Source organism: Leptopilina heterotoma, unplaced genomic scaffold (assembly GCF_015476425.1).
Source record: "Leptopilina heterotoma isolate Lh14 unplaced genomic scaffold, ASM1547642v1 Lhet_275, whole genome shotgun sequence".
Classification (NCBI taxonomy): domain Eukaryota; kingdom Metazoa; phylum Arthropoda; class Insecta; order Hymenoptera; family Figitidae; genus Leptopilina; species Leptopilina heterotoma.
Genome location: NW_025110983.1, coordinates 2,296,027 through 2,316,932, shown reverse-complemented (window position 1 = coordinate 2,316,932; position 20,906 = coordinate 2,296,027). Strand labels below are relative to the sequence as shown.

The window sequence follows — 20,906 nt, the reverse complement described above, 5'->3', positions numbered from 1 at the left end:
AATAATAATAAATAAGAATAAATTTTTGAGAAAAAAAAGTTAGAAAAAGAAAAAAATAAAAAAAAAATTTTTTAATTATTAAAAAATGATGAGAGAATAAAGCAATAAAAAATTTTAATTGAACAATAATATTATCTAAGTGTTTGTATAAAACTGGGGAGAAAAAATAGTCGAGTCTCCAAATCTTTAGAATCTGGGAAATAAAAAAAGATCGTTATCGCGTAACGCTTAGATGAATCAATTAATCACTCATAATATTTGTTCAGGGGAAAAAAATCATAAAAAAAATATCTCAATTATGAATAAAATTAATTTTTTTTCTTAACATTTTTTTTATTCACTTTTTGTTATTTTTTCTATTTATATATATTTTATTTACTACAAATTTAAATAACAATTCTAATAATAATAATAATAATAATAATAATAATAATAATATTAAATTATTTCGTAACAAATAAACAAATATCAAATAAAATGAATAATTTTAGTAAATTTTTGCAAAAAAATAATTATTCGTTATTATATTTTTTTATTTGTCATTTGTTATACTGTTAATTAAAATTTGTAATAAATAAAAAAATCAAAAATAACAAAAAGAGTGAATAAAAAAAAATTATGGATAGAAAAAACTATTTCATTTATTTATTTCACAAAAGGGAAACAAATAATCAAAAATTGTTTATAAAGTAATTAAAAAAAATAATTAAGTAAAATAATTCGCAGAAATATAATGGTTCACTCTTGAATTTTCATTAGTTGAAAAAAAAATTCGTTAATTTTGACATTTGCATGACTTGCGCTCATGTAAACTTCTCAGGTGGTACCACCTCGTGAATTAATTGTCAAATAATTCCCAACAAAATGCAAGTTTCCTGTCAAAATTGACACAATTCGATAGTTTTCGATGGCAAGAGTTATTATTTGTAGAAAAAGAATATAAATATTCTCAAAAAATCGATGTTTCAATCAAGAAAAAGTTGAAGGTAAAAAGTGAGGTTATGTTCCTAGTAAAGTGAGAAATATTGTTCTCTACTGCGTTTATTACTTATTTAAAATACGTTATTATAAACAAATATATAATTATTATTATTATATTTTTATAATAATAATAAAAATAATGATAATAATAATAATAATAATAATAATAATAATAATAATAATAATAATAATAATAATAAAAATATTGATAATAATAATAATAATATTTTCGTCATTGAAAAAAGTTAAAAAAAATAAAGAAAAATTTAATAGATAAAGAAGAGTGTAAAAGTAGGAGAGAAAAAGAAAATAATGGAAAATTCCATAGAAGAGAGAAAAATAGGAAAAAGGGACTCGTGCGAAGAAAATAAAAAAAGGAACAGCTGCAAATCAAAAATTGAATAGCGAGCGTGAAACCTTTTTCCAAGAATGAAACACCACCATGGGCACACAGTGACAGCTGGTCCATCCTCAACAACATCACTTTCAAGATCATCAGTCGCAGAGAAAAATCTTTATCTCTCTTTCTCTTAAATATTTTAATGAATGTTTTTCCCCACCGTTAATATTTCTTTCATCAATTAATTAAAATACATAAAAAAATTTTTTTTTTATTTCAAATTTTATTTAATTATTATTGTTTGTATTTATATTTTTATTTATATTAATTTTACTAAATAATTTATTACTAAAATAATTTTTATTTATTTCTTTTATTTTCTTTCATTTTTTATTTATTTTATTTTAATTTAAATGTTACTTCTGTTGTAATATTATAATTATTATTTCTACTTTTCTTTTTATTAATATTACTGTTGTTATTTACATTTTTTTAATTTAATATATTGAATAAAAATATGTGGCGTAGGTTAGTGGTTAGCGTAAAGGTTTACGATGTCGCAGGTTTGGAGTTCGATTCCCGCGAGGGACGATTATTTTTATTTTAAAAAATAAATAGATAGTAATAAAAAAAAATATAAATAATCATATTAAGACTGAATATATTGAATGAAAAAGTTTTTGTACGATTAATTTTACGAGGCCTTTAATCTGACAAAATATTTAATAACGGACGTAAAATTATTTGAACAAAAATTATTTTATTTATTTTTGTTAGATATTTCAATATCTAAATATTATTGTTGTATACTATGATAATCATAAGATTATGATTATTTTTATTATTATTTTATATTTAATTCAATTTATTTAAATAAAAAAGTTAATGAAGTAAAATGATTAATTTTAATTGAGTTTTTAAATATTCTTAATAATAACAATTTATTATAATAATGATACATTAGTTTATAAATAATACAACAGTATTTTAATAATTTATTTATTTATTATCTTTTTTAAAATTTATTGACAGTTTTTTTTTAAGAATTTTTTTTTACAAAATCTGTCAGTTTTAAGTTTTATTTCATTAACAATTGTTAATTTTAGGATTTAAATTGAATTTCAATTTTATTTCAGGATTTAAATTAAATTTTAATTAAATTTCAGAATTAAAATTAAATTTTTATTTAATTTAAGCATTTTTAATTAAATTTTAATTTAATTTAGACACTTCAATTAAATTTTAATTTTTCCAGGCTGAATACGAGATTTTTGAAAAAAAATAATATGTAATAGCTAAATAGTAAAAGTAGTAATTTTTTTCAATCTTTCGTTATTAAAAAACATACCGATAGTCGAATGCCATTTCCACGATTGAATGTAGCTCTCTCGAGCGGTTGGTGGGCGGATGGGTGATTCCCCATTTTGCCTTCTTCTCTCTCGTTTCACTTTTTTTTTTTTTTAATTTCTTTTTCACACTACTCGATATTTTGAACTGATGTTTTTCGATTGGTCAGTATGTAAAAAGTTACCGAACGAGACGCGGCTTATAGCCGAAGACACAACGGTCTCTCTTTCAAAAGCAGGGTTCACCAGACACGATTGTAGTTGTAAAACCATTGAGCGACCTTCCTGTTTGCAGGTGTGGCCTTTTTTTCCAACCACAATATCCGGTTTGCACTTGCACTAATATTTATTTATTTAAAAAAAAATCTTTAAAAAACACTACACACTTCCACTGTTATATTAATTTATCAAAAAAAAAATAAATTTTTTCCACTTCTCTTTTGCTTTTCAAAATTAACAAAACAATAACAAACAAAAAAAAAATGGTCAATTAGAATCAAAAAGTGAAACACGCGCTTTCACGTCCTTCGCATTCTCGAGTTGTGTGCACCTTTGGATACATCAAATAATAATAATAATAATTTTCAAGCCGGCGGCATCAAGAATATTGTGTAGGCTTCCCCGATCGACACCAATCTCCTTTATGACACACACAACATTTCAACATCGCACACCTATTCTCGTTGAATAGAAGGGTTTCTTCACATTCTGTAAATAAAAAGGGGTTTCACGTTAGTGGATTTCTTTTTTTTTTGAATGGGGAGGAAATTTTTTTCAGTTAAGAAAACTTGTGGATATGTAACCGAGGAACGACTAAAAAAATAAAAAATTAGTTTTAGTTCCAAATTTTACAAATAGTGGATGAGAACTGTCCTTTCTAGAAGGTAATTGTTCTTTGTTTGGTGAATTTACGCGGTGGAGTGATAGAAACTTGTATTTTTGGTCTATAGAATCTTGGTGCGCATGTTTTGAAGTCGTAGAATCATTCTGCGCATTTCTAGATGCGATAGGATCCTACTGCGCATCCTTGGAGTTCATAGAAGCTTAGTGCGCATCTTTAGAAGCGAAAGAATCTTACTGCGCACGCCTAGAGGTCATAGAAGCCTAGTGCGCATGTCTAGGTGCGAAAGAATCTTACTGCGCATCCTTAGAGTTCATAGAGGCTTAGTGCGCATGTTTAGAAGCGAAAGAATCTTACTGCGCATCCTTGGAGTTCATAGAAGCTTATTGCGCATCTTTAGAAGCGAAAGAATCTTACTGCGCACGCCTGGAGGTCATAGAAGCTTAGTGCGCATGTCTAGATGCGAAAGAATCTTACTGCGCATCCTTGAGGTTCATAGAGGCTTAGTGCGCATGTTTAGAAGCGAAAGAATCTTACTGCGCACCCTTGGGAGTCATAGAAGCTTAGTGCGCAGATTTTTGACCCATAGGACCCTACTGCGCAAGACCGGAAGCCGTATGTCAATAAGGGGCATATTTTAGATCAATAGAACTGTACTGCGCAAATCCTAATGTCATAGAACTTTATTGCGCAGTTTTTGAGTCTATATCAGAGTAACTGCGCAAGCCCTTATATCATAGAACTCTACTGCGTAGTTTTTTGGTGCTATAGAACTTTACTGCGCAAGTCTTGATGCCATTGAACTTTACTGCGCAAGTTTTGATGCCATAAACCCCTACTGCGCATGTTTTGATGTCATCGAATTCTACTGCGCATGTCTTGAACCCTACTGCTCTAGAATTTATTTACGTAACTAAAAAATACCCCCAAAAAAACCCTAATAAACTACTCGCAATAAAATTCGGCCGCCGAAAATTTTCCACCATTTAAAATTGAAATATCTCGAAAAGTTTCGAGAAACTTTCAAATTTTTTAAAGAAAAATAACAGAAAATGAAAATTGCAATAATAACAAAAAATTCCAATGTTTTTTTTCAAATTAAACGAAACAATTCTATCCAATTTCAGTGCGGACTACTTTTTTTTTATATATAAAAACCCTACTGCGTATTTTTATCCACGTGAATATTTTTCATGACCAATGAAGAAGCTTCAGAATTTATTTATCTAACTAAAATAATTCTTTGCGCAGAAAAAAATTCCACAGAATTCCACTGCGCAAATACAAATTACTCGCAATTCAATTCGGCCGCCGAAAATTTTCCATCATTTAAAATTGAAATATCTCCAAGAGTTTTTAATTTAGAGAAAAACTTTCTTAACAAAAGTTGTAGAGCTTGAAAAAACCTTTAAATATCACCCACTTATTTTGAATATTATGAAAAAATATTAATTAATTTAAATATAAATAAAAATTAGAAAATAATTGTAAATCCTAAAATTGATTACTTCTTAAAAATATCGCTTTGGGAAACATATCCAAAAGTGAAGGAGAGAGGAGGGGGGGGGAGAATTGAAATTTTCTGCCAAGGAACAAAAAATTTTTTTTCCAATTGCGCTTAGAATATTTTTTATTTAATAATAAATTATTTAATAATAATTAACACATAATTGTAAATAAATAAAATAATAAAAAATAGTGAATAATTTATTATTATTTTATTCATTAATTATTATTTGTAAGTATTTATTATTATTATTTATTATAAACAAATTTTATTTGTTTTTTTAACAAATTAAAAAATTGTTACTTTATTTTTATTTGTTTATTTAATTATATTGTTTGAATGAATTCTTTTGTTTATTTGTTTAAAAAAAACTAATTTTAATATTTTTTTTCTTTATTTTGTGTGGAAAAATTCAAGAGGCAATTTTCAAGAATGAAAAGGTGATAAATTCCTGTAATTTAATAACAATAATGTTCTAATTACCGTTGTCATGAAATCTGATCTTGCAATGAAAGATAATAATTTTATAATCTTATCAGAATTTAATGAAAATCTATTTATTATTTGTATATATATATTATTTTTCTAAGTGATATTTTTGAAATAAAATTTGAAATAGAATTCAATGGGAAAAGAAAGTAGAAAATAAATAAAGTAAAATAAAAATATTTAATGTAAAATAATGCAAAAAATAAAATATAAATAAAATAGTGCAAAAAATAAAACAAAAATAAAATATTGTAAAGAATAAAGCAAAAGTAAAAAAAATAAAGAAACTAAAATAAAAAAATTAAGTGAAAAATAAAGAAAAACAGGACAATGCAGAAACATAAAAATTAAATTTGGTAAAGTTTTTAAGAAATGTGGCAGAAAATTTCAGTGTGAATTTTTTTATATTAAAAATTTCTTATTCGAAAAAAATTTCCTTTGTAAATTCACATTGGTTGTAATTTTGCTCCATACGGAAGAAATCCTCACCATTATTAGTGCACTCTTTGTTATCCACAATGATCCAAAAAAAAAGAAGAGTAAACAAAAATACAACAAAACACTGCAAGATGCTTGAGATTTTCGATCTCAACCCAAAAAAAAACTGATGCACTAATTTTTATTTCCCCCAAAGAAGAATTTATATCCAAAACACCACAGCGAAGCACCACAACACAATAATCCTCTTTTCAATGCAACAATCACTAAGAAAATTTTTCCTTTCCTTCAATTTTTTTTTTCCTTTTGGCTCACAATAATAAACCAAAAATTAAAAAAAAAATTATTATTTTTGATCAGCAGAGCCGGCCGGCAGCTCGCTGGAAGCACTTTTGCTTCTTCCCTTCTCGTAGCTCGAGCACAAACTGGTCATACAGCTTGTGGCAAACCTGACGTCATTTGCTTTTGCCTATAGAGTGGGATGTCCAACTGGTCGTGGACTTGCTGTATCATATATCCCTCTCCGCAAAGCACACTCATAACTGAGGCCTTTTCTCTCTTCCAAGTCCCAAGTTCTTTTTTTCTCTCCTCGCGTTGAAAAAAAAATAATAAATCCTCTTCGATATATTCCTTTCTTCAAAGATCTTCTTTGTATCCTGTTATCTGCTCAAGTGTTCATTTACTTTTGTGGATATTTAAACAAAGAAAAACGTGTTTTTTTTGGGGGGGGGAAATGTTTTCCCGTTTATCATCTTCCCAAGGGAGATGATGAAACAAAATTAAAATTAGTCTTGCCCTCGAAATATTTACAAGCACCACGAAAAATTGTTCCTGTTCGTTCGTTACGGAAACACATGTTCGTTGCCATTTGGTTATTTTTTGGTAATTTTTAATCAAACCTGGTGGATTTTCTCCCTATTCGAATGCACCTAATGGTAGTAAAAGTCCGAAACTATTTAAAAATACCAGCTCTTTGAAAATCTTTGTTTACTCTCCAATGTCGATTTGTACCATCATCTGTTATTTTAGTAGATGTTGTTATTTTTTGGGTAAATTTTAACTAAACCTGATGGATTGTCCCCCGAGTTGTATGCACCAACTGACAGTAAAAGTGACGATTTATTCCAAATTTCCGATTTGGTGGTAAAAAACAGAAAATTCAGTTTATTCACTATTTCCCGCTAGTCAACGGAAAAATAGTTAACGTTTCTTGTCAACCGGTTATTTATTCGTAAAATTTCAATCAAACTTGTTGCATTCCCTTCCATTTGCTATGCATCAACTTGCACTGAAAGTTTAAAAATTCCCGTTTTGTTTAAAAAAGAAATTCTTAAATGAACCGGTTTATTCACTATTATCCGTTTGGAAAACACTGTTTTCTTTATCAATTTGGCATTTAATGGTGAATTTCGAATTCAAACTTGTTGCATTCGCTTCTGGTTGCAGGTCTCCAACTGGTACTGAAACTCCCCTTAAGTTTAACAACCCTAAATTGACAAAAATTACCGTTTTCCTCACTATTTTCTTTTGGAAAAAATTTTTTTCTTCTTGAATTTTTCTTTTGGTTACTACTAATATTTTCTATCAAATGTTGTATTCTCTTCTTCTTGTCACGAGGCAACTGGTACTAAAATTTGGATTTGTTAAAAAATTCCCTATTTGATGAAAAAAAATTATTTAGTTCATGGTTTCATTCACTAATGTTCGTTACAGAATCATAAAGTGCTTCTAAAACAGTAACTTTTGGGTAAATTTCAACCGGACCTGGTGGATTTACTTCCTGTTCGAATGCAGGATCTGCTGCAAAAAGTCCCAAAGTGTTTAAAAATACCAGTTCTTTGAAAATATTTGTTTATTTACTGAAAAATATCCGATTTTCACTATTATCCGTTAGGGAAACACAAAGTGCTTGTAGAACAGTTACTTTTGGGTTAATTTCAACCGGACCTGGTGGATTTTCTTCCGGTTCGAATGCAGGATCTGCTGTAAAAAATCCGAAAGTGGTAAAAAATCTCGAATCGTTGAAAAAATTTGGTGTTTTTCACTATTGTTCGTTATGGAAACACAAGGACAGTGTTTTTTTTATTATTTGTGGGTAATTTTCAACCGGACCTGGTGGATCAACTTCCGATTCAAATGCAGAATCAGCTCCAAAAAGTTGCGACTTGATAAAAATTACCAGCTCTTTGAAAATATTTGTTTATTTACGAAAAATATGAGATTTTTACTATTATCCGTTACGGAAACACAAGATGCTTGTAAAACAGTTAATTTTTGGGTAATTTTCACCGGATCTGGTGGATTCTCTTTCTTTTCGAATGCTCCAACCTCTCATGATCCAATTATTTCCAATTTGTTGCAAAATTTGTTTATAAATTATTTATAACTTTTTTTTAATTTTTCTTTTTCTCAATTTAGATAAAAAAAATAGTGTAAAATTCTCCAAAATAAAATAATTTTTGCTAAATCAAACCGATTATCGAGAAATAAATCGTCGATGACCTCTGAATGTGAGAGTGTAATATTATGGTTCCCACGTTTTTCCGTTAGACTCGTCACGCTCAACAACTTCCGGTGACCCCACCGGAACTAGAAATACGTTTAATTCTTCTTCTTGTTCTTCTTCTGCGATTATCGAAAAGAGGATTTTTTCTCCTTGACAGAAAATGAAAAATCCAATTTTAGAGAAATTGGGTAAAATTTTTTTTTTAATTCACAACGAAATAAAAATTCGTTTTTATGGCGTCATCTACCGGCGCTAAGGGGAACACTCACTAGAGGAGAATTAAAAAATAAACACAATTCACTGCAAAAAAAACGTAAAGAAATTTTTAATCATAATTTTAGTTTGTTTCACGAAATATTCGAGTGATAAAATAAATAAACAAACGCCATTTTTTTCCGCACGACACGAAACGAACAACGAGAGATAGTAAACCCCCCAAGAATAAAAACGTGAATGTTGTGTATAGTTTGGGGCCCTGGCTTTCTGCTAGAGAGAGAGAATGACTCGACGCCCTTGCAGGGGCGTAATTAGTGATTTTCAGGACCCCTTTGAATAGTGGAGGGGGAAATGGGCCTTTTTTACCCAAAAATCTTATTTTTCCCCCACTAATTTTTAGAGCGAAGAATTAAACTTGTTTTTCAGTTTGTAATTTTTAATTTTTAAGAGAAATGTTTTGATTTTAGTTTAAGTGGAAATTTTTTGGGGGGGCACAGGTAATTCTTAGGTACGGCGGACAAAATGATTTTCAAACAGAAAGAGAGAGAGGAGCAGAGGGGATAACAGCTGCCACAGCAAATGCTTTAACATCTGCTGAGACAGCGAGTTTGTATACCTAAAAGTGCTAGAAGTGCGGATCAACTAAAGAGGAATTGAGGAGAGAGAAAAGGAGGTGAACAACTTTTTGATTTAAGTTTCCTTGCGGTTCTCTCTCTCTCTCTCTCTTTCCCTCAGGAAATGAACCACGACGAGGGTGGACCACAAAATTGCTTTTAATCCTTCAAAGGAAAAAAAAATACTTTTCTCATTTTCTCTCTCAAAATTTAAAACACAAAATGTTTTAATTAATTCTCAATTTTAATTAGTTTATTAATGTTTTGCTTTCAATTAATCAGGAAAAAAAATCGTCTAAAAAAAATGAAAATAAGAAAAGAAATGAAAACAAAAAAGGGAGGGGGAAATTATAATTAAACGAAAAAAAGGAGGGGGGTATTAATTCGAGTTAAAAATCGATGTCACTGTTGAGGAATCTCGTGTGTTTATTGTTACCCTAACATGGTGTGTTATAATATAATTGTGGGTCAATATAGTAAACAGGTAGAGAGGGGAAAATCGTGAGAGAAAGAAGAATGAGGGGGGGGATGATAGGGGCGAGAAATGAACTTACCCCAATTGCAGGTTTGTGTGGACACTCAGAAAACAAAATCGTCGCACTTGACTGAAAAAGGGGTGATTATTAATTATTTCAAGAGAGGGTGAGAGAGACTCCTCCTTTTGTTGAGTTCATAAAAAAAAATTCTAATAAACAGGTTGTGAAAAACAAATTAACAAGTATTTAAAAAGTAATTTTTTTTTATTTCGTAAAATCGAAGGGGGGAATTTTGTAACAATGTTGCAATTGAATGAGTATAGGTTTCCAAATCTTTTAATCCATTTTTAATAAACTGTTACTTGAATCATGTTACAGAAGGTCGTGTTTGTTATACAAACCGGTTGTTTATTGCTAAATTTTTGTTGTTTTAATTGGATTTTGTTGTTTTCATAGTGCCTTAGATGGAGAAAAAAGACCCAAATGTTTAAAAGAAACAGAAAGAGAGAAAATCATCTTTTTGTTAAACAAATTACATTTACTTTGTTGCGGAAACAAAGGTTTGGCACAAACAGTTCATTTATTGATAAATGTTTGTTGGTTTAATTGGATTTTGTTGCTTTTATAGTGCCTAAGATGGAGCAAAAAGTCCTGACAGTTTAAAAGAAACTGTCACAGAGAAAATCGTCTTTTTATTTAACAAGATAGACGAGGAAAATTTAAAAAAGTTACGGAAACAAATAATTATTGTCAGCTGAATAATTATTAATAAATTTTTGTCTATACAATTGGATTTTGTTGTTTTCATAGTGCCTAAGATGGAGAAAAAAGACCCAAATGTTTAAAAGAAACAGAAAGAGAGAAAATCATCTTTTTGTTAAACAAATTACATTTAATTTGTTGCGAAAACAAAGGTTTGACACAAACAGTTGATTTATTGATAAATTTTTGTTGGTTCAATTGGATTTTGTTGCTTTTGTATAGTGCCTAAGATGGAGAAAAAAGTCCCGATAGTTTAAAAGAAACTGTCACTGAGAAAATCGTCTTTTTATTTAACAATGAACGCGAGAAAAATTTGGAAAAGTTACGGAAACGAATAATTACTACCAGCGAATTGTTTATTAATAAATTTTTGTTGTTTTAATTGAATTTTGTTGCTCTTGTGGTGCCTATGGTGGAGAATAAAGGCCCAATTGTTTAAAAAAAACAGCCAGAGAAAAAATCATCTTTTTGCTAAAGTAATTAATGATATTTTCTGCTGAAACATAAGTTTGTCACAAACAGTTGATTTATTAATAAATTTTTGTTGGTTCAATTGGATTTTGTCGCTTTTGTAGTGCCTAAGATGGAGCAAAAAGTCCTGATAATTTAAAAGGAATAGGCAGAGAGAAAATCGTCCTCTTATTTGACAAGAAAGACGAGGAAAATTTAGAAAAGTTACGGAAACGAATAATTATTGACAGCTGAATGATTATAAATAAATTTTTTCCTGGACAATTGGATATCGTTGTTTATAAAGTGTCTAAGATGGAGAAAAAATACCAAAATGTTTTAAAGAAACGGCCAGAGAGAAAATAATCTTTTTGTTTAACTAATCAAATGATATTAGTTGCGGAAACAAATGTTTTGATACTAACAGTTAGTTTTTAGATAAATTTTTCTTGATTCAATTGGATTTTGTTGTTTTTGTTGTGCCTAAGACAGACGAAAAAGTACCAATAGTTTAAAAGAAAAGGCCAGAGAGAAAATCGACTTTTTCTTTCGTGAATTTATCGATATTAGTTGTGGAAACAAAGGTTTGCTACTACCAGTTGGTTTATTGGTAAATTTTTGTTGACTCAATTGGATTTTGTTGTTTTAGTAATGCCTAAAATGGAGAAAAAAGTTCTGATAGTTTTAAAAGAACTGTCAGAAAGAAAATCGTATTTTTGTTTAACAGAATCGTAGAAAAAAGTTTCAAACAATTACGGAAACAAATAATCATTACCAGAGCTGGATTATTTACTGATAAATTTTTGTTGGTCCAATTGAATTTTGTTGTTTTTGTAGTACCTGTAGTGGAGAAAAAAGTTTCAATATTTTAAAAGAATTTGACAGAGAGAAAATCGTTTTTTTTGTTTGACAATAAACGCAAGAAAAATTTGGAAAAGTTAAGAAAACAAATAATTACTACCAGAGGATTATGTACTGATAAATTTTTGTTGGTGCAATTGAATTTTGTTGCTTTTGTAGTGCCAGTGATAGAGAAAAAAGTCCAAAAACTTTAACAAAAACTGGAAGAGAAAAAATCGTCTTTTGGTTTCACTAATTTATTGATATTAGATACGAAAACAAAAATTTGCAACTAACAGTTGGTTTATTAATAATATTTTGTTGGAGCAATTGAATTTTGTTGCTTTTGTGGTGCCAGTGATGGAGAAAAAAGTTCCAAAACTTTAAAAGAAACTGGAAGAGGAAAAATCGTCTTTTGGTTTCACTAATTTATCGATATTAGTTGCGGATACAAAGGTTTACTACTAACAGTTGGTTTATTGATAAATTTTTGTTGTTTAAATTGTATTTGATAGTTTTCTTAGTGCCTAAGATGGAGAAAAAAGTCCCAATAGGTTAAAAGAAACTGTCATAGAGAAAATCGTCATTTTTTCCATTATTTTTTGAATATTAGTTACAGGAAACAAAAGTTTGCTACTAACAGTTGGTTTAGTAATAAATTTTTGTTGGTTCAATTGAATTTTGTTCTTTTTGTAGTGTCTAAGTTAAAGGAAAAAGTCCCGACTGTTTAAAAGAAATGAGCAGAGAGAAAATCGTCTTTTTATTTATCAAAAAACGAAAAAAAGACTTGTAACAATTGCAGAAACGAATAATTACTACCAGCGGATGGTTTATTAATAAAATTTTGTTCGTGCAATTGAATTTTGTTGCTTTTATAGTGCCTGAAGTGGAGAAAAAAGATCCGATAGTTGAAAAGAAACGGCCAGAGAGAAAATCATATTTTTGTTTCACTACATTATCAATACCAGTTGCAGAGACAAAGGGTTGCTGCTAACAGTTGTTTTATCGATAAATTTTTGTTGGTTTAATTTGATTTTCTTCTTTTTATAGTGCCTAAAGTAAAGTATAAATTCCCAATTGTTTTAAACTCACCGTCAAAGAGAAAATCGTCTTTTTGTTCAACAAAAAACGCAAAAGAGAGTTTTAAATAGTCAAGGAAACGAATATTTTTCATTGTTTGCTTATTTATTGATTAATTTCAACCGGACCAACTTTATTTACTTCTCCCAACAATGCCTGCAGAGTAGATAAATTTAGCTATCAGTCAAATTTTTCTATTAGGGCAAAAATCGTCTTTTCTTTTGTTCTCGATTATTGTGATCGGTCAATATTCGTTACGGTATAACTAATATTCATCACTGTCAGTTTTGTTTCTGTTTAATTTCGACCAAATCAAATGTATTTACTTCTTCTCGCAGTGCTTAAAGGGAAGAAAAATATTGCGGTCCTTAAAAACCACCTGATTAGTCGAAAATCATTGTTACTTTGAATCTTTTTTGGGAAATTATTATGGAAACTAATTTCTACTACAGAACAGTTGTTTATTGATCGATTTTGACCAAAATACTTGATTTTTCTTCTTTTTGCAGTGCCTAAAAAGGGGAAAAAATTACAGTCCTTAAAACCCACCTACCTGGGCGATAATCGTCTTTTTTGTCGTCGTTATATCCGTTACGGAAGCTAATATTCAACACTGTCAGCTTATTTATTGATTAATTCTCACTGGACCAATGGAAATTATTTCTTCTCCCACTGCCTGAAGTGTGAAAAAATATCCCAATATTTAAAAATTAACTGATTTCTCGAAAACCGTTTTTATTGACAATTTTTTGACATATTCGTTACAGAAACTAATTTTTGGTATTTATGGATAATTTTTTGATTAATTTCGATCAAACCAATTGTATTTACTTCTTTTTGGAGTGCCTAAGAAGTAAAAAAAATTTACTGTTCTCAAAAATTACTTGTCCGGGCGAAAATCGTCTTTTTCGGTCCCCAATCACCTGCGATTCGTTGTAAGTCATCGTTCTAAGAAAACTATTATTCAACACTGTCAGCTTATTTATCAAATAATTTCGATGGGACAAATTGGAATTACTTCTTCTCCCACTGCCTGAAGAGTAAAAAAATATTTCAATGTTTAAAAATCATCCGATTAGTCGAAAATTGTTCTTAGTTCTTAACTGACAGTTTTTTGACATATTCGTTACGGAAACTAATTTTTGGTATTTATGGATAATTTTTTGATTAATTTCGATCAAACCAATTGTATTTACTTCTTTTTGGAGTGCCTAAAAAGTAGAAAAAATTTACTGTTCTTAAAAATTACTTGTCTGGGCGAAAATCGTCTTTTTTGTCCCCCTGACCATTATTATTCGCTTACAGAAACAAAAATTCAGTACTGTCAGCTTATTTATGGATTAATTTCGACCGGAAAAATTGTATTCTCTTCTTTTCGTAGTGTCTGAATAGAAACTAAATTTCACGATTTATTAAATATTCCCGATTGATCGAAAATCGTTCTGCACTATATCATATTTGTCATATATCCTTAATATTCGCATTTAATTTTTATTTATTTATTATTGCAACAATTTTCAATAAAATTTAAATTCAAGTTTCGATGATAATCAATAATCATTATTAGATAAGATTGAAATTAATTAAGATTTAAATAAATTATTGAAATTTAAGTAAAATTTAAATTCAAATTTTGAGAAAATTTTGAGAAAATTGAAAATAAAATTTAAATTTTTTGGAAATTTTTACTGAAATAATTTAAAATAAAATTCGAATTTAAATTTTGAAGACATTATATTGAAATAATTTTAAAAAGAAAATTTCAATGAAAATTATTTTTCGCTTGAAAATAAATAGTAAATAAATTGTTAAGTGACTAGCGTTGTATAGGCATGGGAATTTTGTTTTTACTTATATGTATATGTATATATATTGTCAAGGCTCTTGAATACAATTTCAATTTCGAACAAAAGCATATGGTGTGTATTATGGGTAGAGTTGTCGGCAGAGTTCATAGTAAATACAATAATACAATAGATATGCGGTTTTCACATTGTTAATGGTTGAGGGAATCACGTAGGCATTAATCGTGACACGAAATCGGGTTATGGCAATTAACCAACCGTGTCACTGTCCTCACATATATCGAAATTAGATTTAGCATTCACACTATAGAGAAATTTAATTTTAACTTCATTTTATAATATACGAAAGAGGAAAAATCAATTAATTGCAAATCATAATTCTTTGAAATTTTAAAAATAATTTTACTTACATTACATAAAATATTTTACTTGTAATTATTTTACTTTTAATTTTTTTTGCTCTCTATTTTTATAATTTTTAAGTATAAAAAATATTTATTTTTTAAATATAAAAAATATTTATATTTTAAGTATAAAAAATATTTATTTTTTATAAATAATAGTAAAAAAGTAAAATAAAAATTACCATAATTTTACTTTACTGTATCATAAATTTTACTTTTCTTTACAATAAAAATTTACTTCTTTCTATGATGCAATTTTACCTCTCTTAATTCATGAATAAAAAAATTATGATGCAAGAAGTAAAATTACAATTAAGAAAAGTAAAATCATCATAGAAAGAAGTAAATTTTTTTAATACAAAGAAGTAAAATTTATGATAAAAAAAATTAAAATTGTGATACAGAAAAATAAAATTATAATACTAGAAATGTAAACATTGTTCATATAGAGATGTAAAATTTTACTTTCCTGGTATCATAATTTTACTTCTCTGTATCATAAATTTTACTTTTTCTGTATAAAAATTTTACTTCTTTGTAAAATAAAAATTTTCATCCTTATTCTATGATGATTTCACTTTTCTTAATTTATGATTAAAAAAATATTATGATATGTATGATAACGAAAAGTAAAATTATAATGCAGAAAAAGTAAAATTTATGATAAAGATATGTAAAATTTATATCAGAAAAAAGAATAATTTATGATACAAAATAATAAAATTATGATACAAGAAGTAAAATTATAATTAAGAAAAGTAAAATTTATGATACAGAGATGTAAAATTTATATCGAAGAAAAGTATAATTTACAATAAAAAAAGAATAAAATTATATCAGATATAAAATCATAATTAAGAATTAAAGTAAAATCATCATAGAAGAAAATAAAATTTTATAATATAAAAAATTAAAATTTATTATTCAAAAAGGTAAAATTTTTTTAATACAAAGATGTAAAATTTATAATGAACAAAAATTGAAATGTATGATAAAATAGAATTATGTTGCAAGCTATAAAATTATGATACAAAAAGTAAAAACTATAATACAGAAAAGTAAAATTTTTTTTGTGATAGCGATGTAAAATTTACATCCGAGAAAAGTATAATTTATGATAAAAGAAATTTTATGATACAAAAAAAGTAAAATTTTACTTTCCTGGTATAATAATTTCACTTCTCTGTATCATAAATTTTACTTTTTCTGTATCAAATTTTTACTTTTGTATATCATAAATTTTACTTCTTTGTATATTATAAACATTTTCTTCATTCTATATGATGATTTCACTTTTCCTAATTTATGATTTAAAAAATATTATATTTATGATAACGAAAAGTAAAATTATGATACGGAGAAATAAAAATTATGATATCGGGAATGTATCATTTTTCTAAGACAGAGATGTTAAATTTTTATCCGAGAAAAATTTAATTTATGATAAAAAGAAAAAATTATGATACAACGAAGTAAAATTATGAAATAAAGAATGTAAAAAATTGTTAAAATCGAAATGTAAAATTTTTTTCCCCAGTATCATAAACTTACTTTTTTGTACCATAAATTTTACTTATGTGCATAACAAATTTTACTACTTTGTATTATAAAAAATTTACTTCTATCTATGATGAGGCCTCTCTATGATGATTTTACTTTTCTATGATTTTTACTTTTAATTTATGATTAAAAAAATATTATGATAAAAAAAGTTAAATTTTTAAGAAAAGTAAAATCGCATCATAGAAAAACGTAAATTTTTATAATACAAGGAAGTAAAATTAATGATACAGAACATTAAAATTATGATTTAGAAAAGTAAAATTTTTTTAATTAAAAAGATTTAAAACTGATATCAAAAAATATAGTATAATTTATGATAAAAAAATAAAAGTATGTTACAAAAAGTAAAATTTTAATTTAAAAAAGTAAAATCATCATAGAAAGGAGTAAAATGATGATTTTACCTTTCTTAATTCATGAATAGAAAATTATGATACGAGAAGTAAAATTATAATTAAGAATAGTGAAATTATTATAGAAAAAAGTAAATTTTCATAATACAAAGAAGTAAAATTTATGATAAAGAAAATGAAAATTATGATACAGAGAAGTGAAATTATTTTTCCAGAAAAGTAAAATTTTTTAAATTTAGAAATGTTAAATTTATGTTATAAAATATAATTTTTATAATAAACTGGGTAAAATTATAATGAAAAATGTAAAATTGCGATAATGTGAAATATGTCAGAAAGAAATAAAAATTGAATAAACATAAATTTAGATAATTATATTACATGAAATATTTTATCAAAAAAAAAAAATATTTTAATTTTACATTTAATATTATAATCATTACAGTCGAGTACATGTACAGTTTTTCTTGATTGCTCATCATGTGACACTGAATCTATTTTTAAATCCGAGACTTTTAATTAGTACATACTGCACTTTCACTCATTCACATATAAAGTGAATTATGTTGTTTAGAATTCAATGTAATATAATTTTAACCTCTTTATTCCATGATTTATTTTTCATAACGTAACTTTACTTTCAAGTATAATAGATTTCAAAAATATATATCATTATTTCAATTATTATTTTGCTTCATTATTTTATTATTTTTGAATTAGAATTTAAAATTTTTTTTATCATAATTTTAATTTTTTGTAATATGATTTTTTTTCTATTATAGTATTTTACTATCTTTTGTATCATATTTTTACCTTTCTGTATCATAAATTTTACATTTTTTCAGTATTATTCGTTCACTTTTCTGTACCACAATTTTTTTCTTCTTTGTATTAAAAATTAAAAATTTACTGTATAATAATTTTACGTCTCTGTATCATAATTTTATTTTATTTATCATAAATTATACTTTACTCTGCTATAAATTTTACATCTCAATTAGTAAGAATATGTTACTTCCCTAGTATCATAATTTTACTTTTCTGTATCATAATTTTATTTTTTTATGATAAATTATATTTTTCTCTGATTTAAATTTGACATCTTTATATCAAGAAAAATGTTACTTTCCTGGTATCATTAATTTTACTTGTCTGTATCATAAATTTTACTTCTCTGTATCATAAAATTTTTACTGTACAGCAAAATTTTACTTCCCTATATTATAACTTTTACTTCTTAGTATCATAATTTTACTTTTTTTTATCATAAATTATACTTTTCTCTGTTATAAATTTTACATCTCGATATTAAGAATATGTTACTTTCCTGGTATCATAATTTTACTTCTGTGTATCATAAATATTCCATATTTTTGTTAAAAAAATTTTTCTTTTTGTATCATAAATTAAAAATTTTTTCTGCATATTATTATTTTACTTCTCTCTATAATAATTTACCTCTCTGTATCATAATTTAAATTTTTTTTATAATTAATTATATTTTTCTCTAATATAAATTTTACATCTTTATATTTAAAAAAATGTTAGTTTCCTCGTATCATAATTTTACTTGTCTATATCATAAATTTTACTTTCCCTGTATCATAATTTTACTTTTCTGTATTATAATTTTACTTCTGTATATTATATTTTTACCTTTCTTTATCATAAAACTTTTAATGTATAGCAAATTTTACTTCCCTGTATCATAAATTTTACTTTTTTATTATCATAATTTTATTTTTTTTATCATAATTTATACTTTTCTCTGATATAAATTTTACATCTCGAGATATTAAGAATATGTTACTTTCCTGATATCATAATTTTACTTCTCTGAATTATAAATTTTACATCTTTTTATAACAAAATTTTACCTTTTGTATCATACATATTAAAAAAAAAGTGTGAAAAAATTATGAATTTTCTTTTTTTAGTCGCTCTTCTTATTTTTATGTACATATAGAGATTCTCTCATCATTCTGCGGAAACGTACAATTTTTCTTTCAACTTGTTTTCTTATTATCATAAATAATAGTCACCTGTACCAATATCAATATAATTTTTTTTCCTTTTTTAAATAATTACCACTCTAACCTTTGGTAAATGTAACTTTTCAACTTTTTTCCCCTCTCATTTTTACAAATGCCTCGTGAGCGTGTGACTCGATATAATGAACCAATGGAAAACCAAGGTTGATTTACACGCATAAAAGAATCTTGTCAAAGAGCGTTTTTCATTCAAAAAAAAAAAAAAAAAAAAATTAAAATAATAAAAAAAAGAGGAAAGAAAAGAAAAGTAAAAAAATAATTTTTTTTAATTTAAACATTAAATTCTTATTTGTTAATTAATTAAAATTTATTTATCGAGTAAAATTTTTATAAAGAACAATATTTGAAATTTATTTATTAAATTATTAATTTATTATTTATTTATTAAATTATTAATTATTAATTAATTTACTTATTGAGAAAATTTTGTTAAAAACTTCTAGAATTTATTTATAACATTATTATTTATTAGTTACTTATTTTATTAATTATAAATTGAGTAAAATTTATAAAGAAAACAATTTGGTAATTTATTTATTTATTTAATTATTTATCAATCATTTAATTGTTTAGTGATTTGTTCAGCATAATTTCCAAATAAAATCTAAATCATTAAATTAATTATTAATTAATTAGTAAATTATTTATTGAGAAAAGTTAACAATAGAAATATTTTTTAATTTGTTTATTTAATTATTTATTTATTATTTACATACTAAGTATAAAATTTTCAGACGACAATATTTGTAATTTATTTATTAAATTATTATTAGTTATTTACTTTAAAAATTGTTTATGTAAAATTTCAAAATAATAATATTTGCAAATTATTTATTCAATTTATTAATTAATAAATTATCGATATGTTGAAAAACATGACTAGAAATATTTTTCATTTATTTATGAAATTATTAATTATTTATTTATTTGTTTATTGAGAAAAAATTTCTGTAAATTATTTACAATTTATTTATTTAGTTAACAATAAATTAACTAATAAATTATTTATTGATTGCAAATTTTATAATAATTAATATGTAAAAAATAAATAAATAAATAATTAAATAAGCAAATTAAAAAATATTTTTATTGTTAATTTTAAAGTTAACAATAAATTAAAAAATATTTTTATTGTTACAGTAACAATTTAAAAAAAAAAAATTTTTTTTAAATTTTTTTTTTAACAGTAAAAATATTTTTTAATTTGTTTCTTTAATTATTTATTCATTTTTTACATAAATCGAGTATAACATTTGTGGAAAACAATATTTGCAATTAATTTATTATATCTTATTAATATTTATTTACTTTAAAAATTGTTTATGAGTAAAAATATTGAAAATAACAATATTTGCAATAATTATTCATGGAAACAATTATTTTAATTATTTATTCAGTAATTGATTTAGGAAATTATACATAGACGATGCTTCCTGATTTATTTAGTAAAAGCAATTTAAAAAAAAAAAAAAAAAAAAAAAAAATGCTATTAGTATAAAATTTCCAAAATTGAAAATAATAAATATATAAAAACCATAAGTAATAATAATTGTTCATGTAATAATTTATTCCACTATTTTTATTTTCGAAGAAAAAATTAATTATAATTAAATCACAATTTATTGCTAATTACGAAATAATCTTCCTCTCAGAAAATTATTCCTTTACTTTTCCTCTTGATACATAAGAATAAGAAATCAATACATATTTAATTGATAATCGATTGAAAAATAAAAATTTAGAAAGAAAAAAAAATTTGCAAAATATTTTTTTTTTCCTCTTCTTTCTCATCGTTGAAAAATGGGAAACATTAGTCAGTGCACTTTTTTTTATAAGTATGTGAT

At 25.5% G+C, this 20,906-nt stretch overlaps 2 protein-coding genes across 3 annotated transcripts in view; one reads left to right on the top strand and one right to left on the bottom strand.

Annotated features, from left to right (window-relative positions):
• LOC122504010 (protein numb) overlaps positions 1–20,906 on the bottom strand; it is a 147,306-nt gene that overhangs the window by 37,816 nt on the left and 88,584 nt on the right. Inside the window, exon 1 of one of the 2 annotated variants that reach the window (XM_043614830.1) lies at positions 2,670–2,802. The exons of the other annotated variant lie outside the window; for it this stretch is intronic. Within the exon in view, the coding sequence (XP_043470765.1) occupies positions 2,670–2,744 (75 nt within the window). The 5' untranslated portion in view covers positions 2,745–2,802. Of the gene's footprint in view, positions 1–2,669; positions 2,803–20,906 lie in introns of those variants that run through there. 2 annotated transcript variants of the gene reach the window in all.
• LOC122503929 overlaps positions 2,819–20,906 on the top strand; it is a 30,650-nt gene continuing 12,562 nt past the window's right edge. The window contains exon 1 of the mRNA XM_043614701.1: positions 2,819–2,962. Coding sequence (XP_043470636.1) covers positions 2,819–2,962 — 144 coding nt within the window. The remainder of the gene's footprint in view (positions 2,963–20,906) is intronic.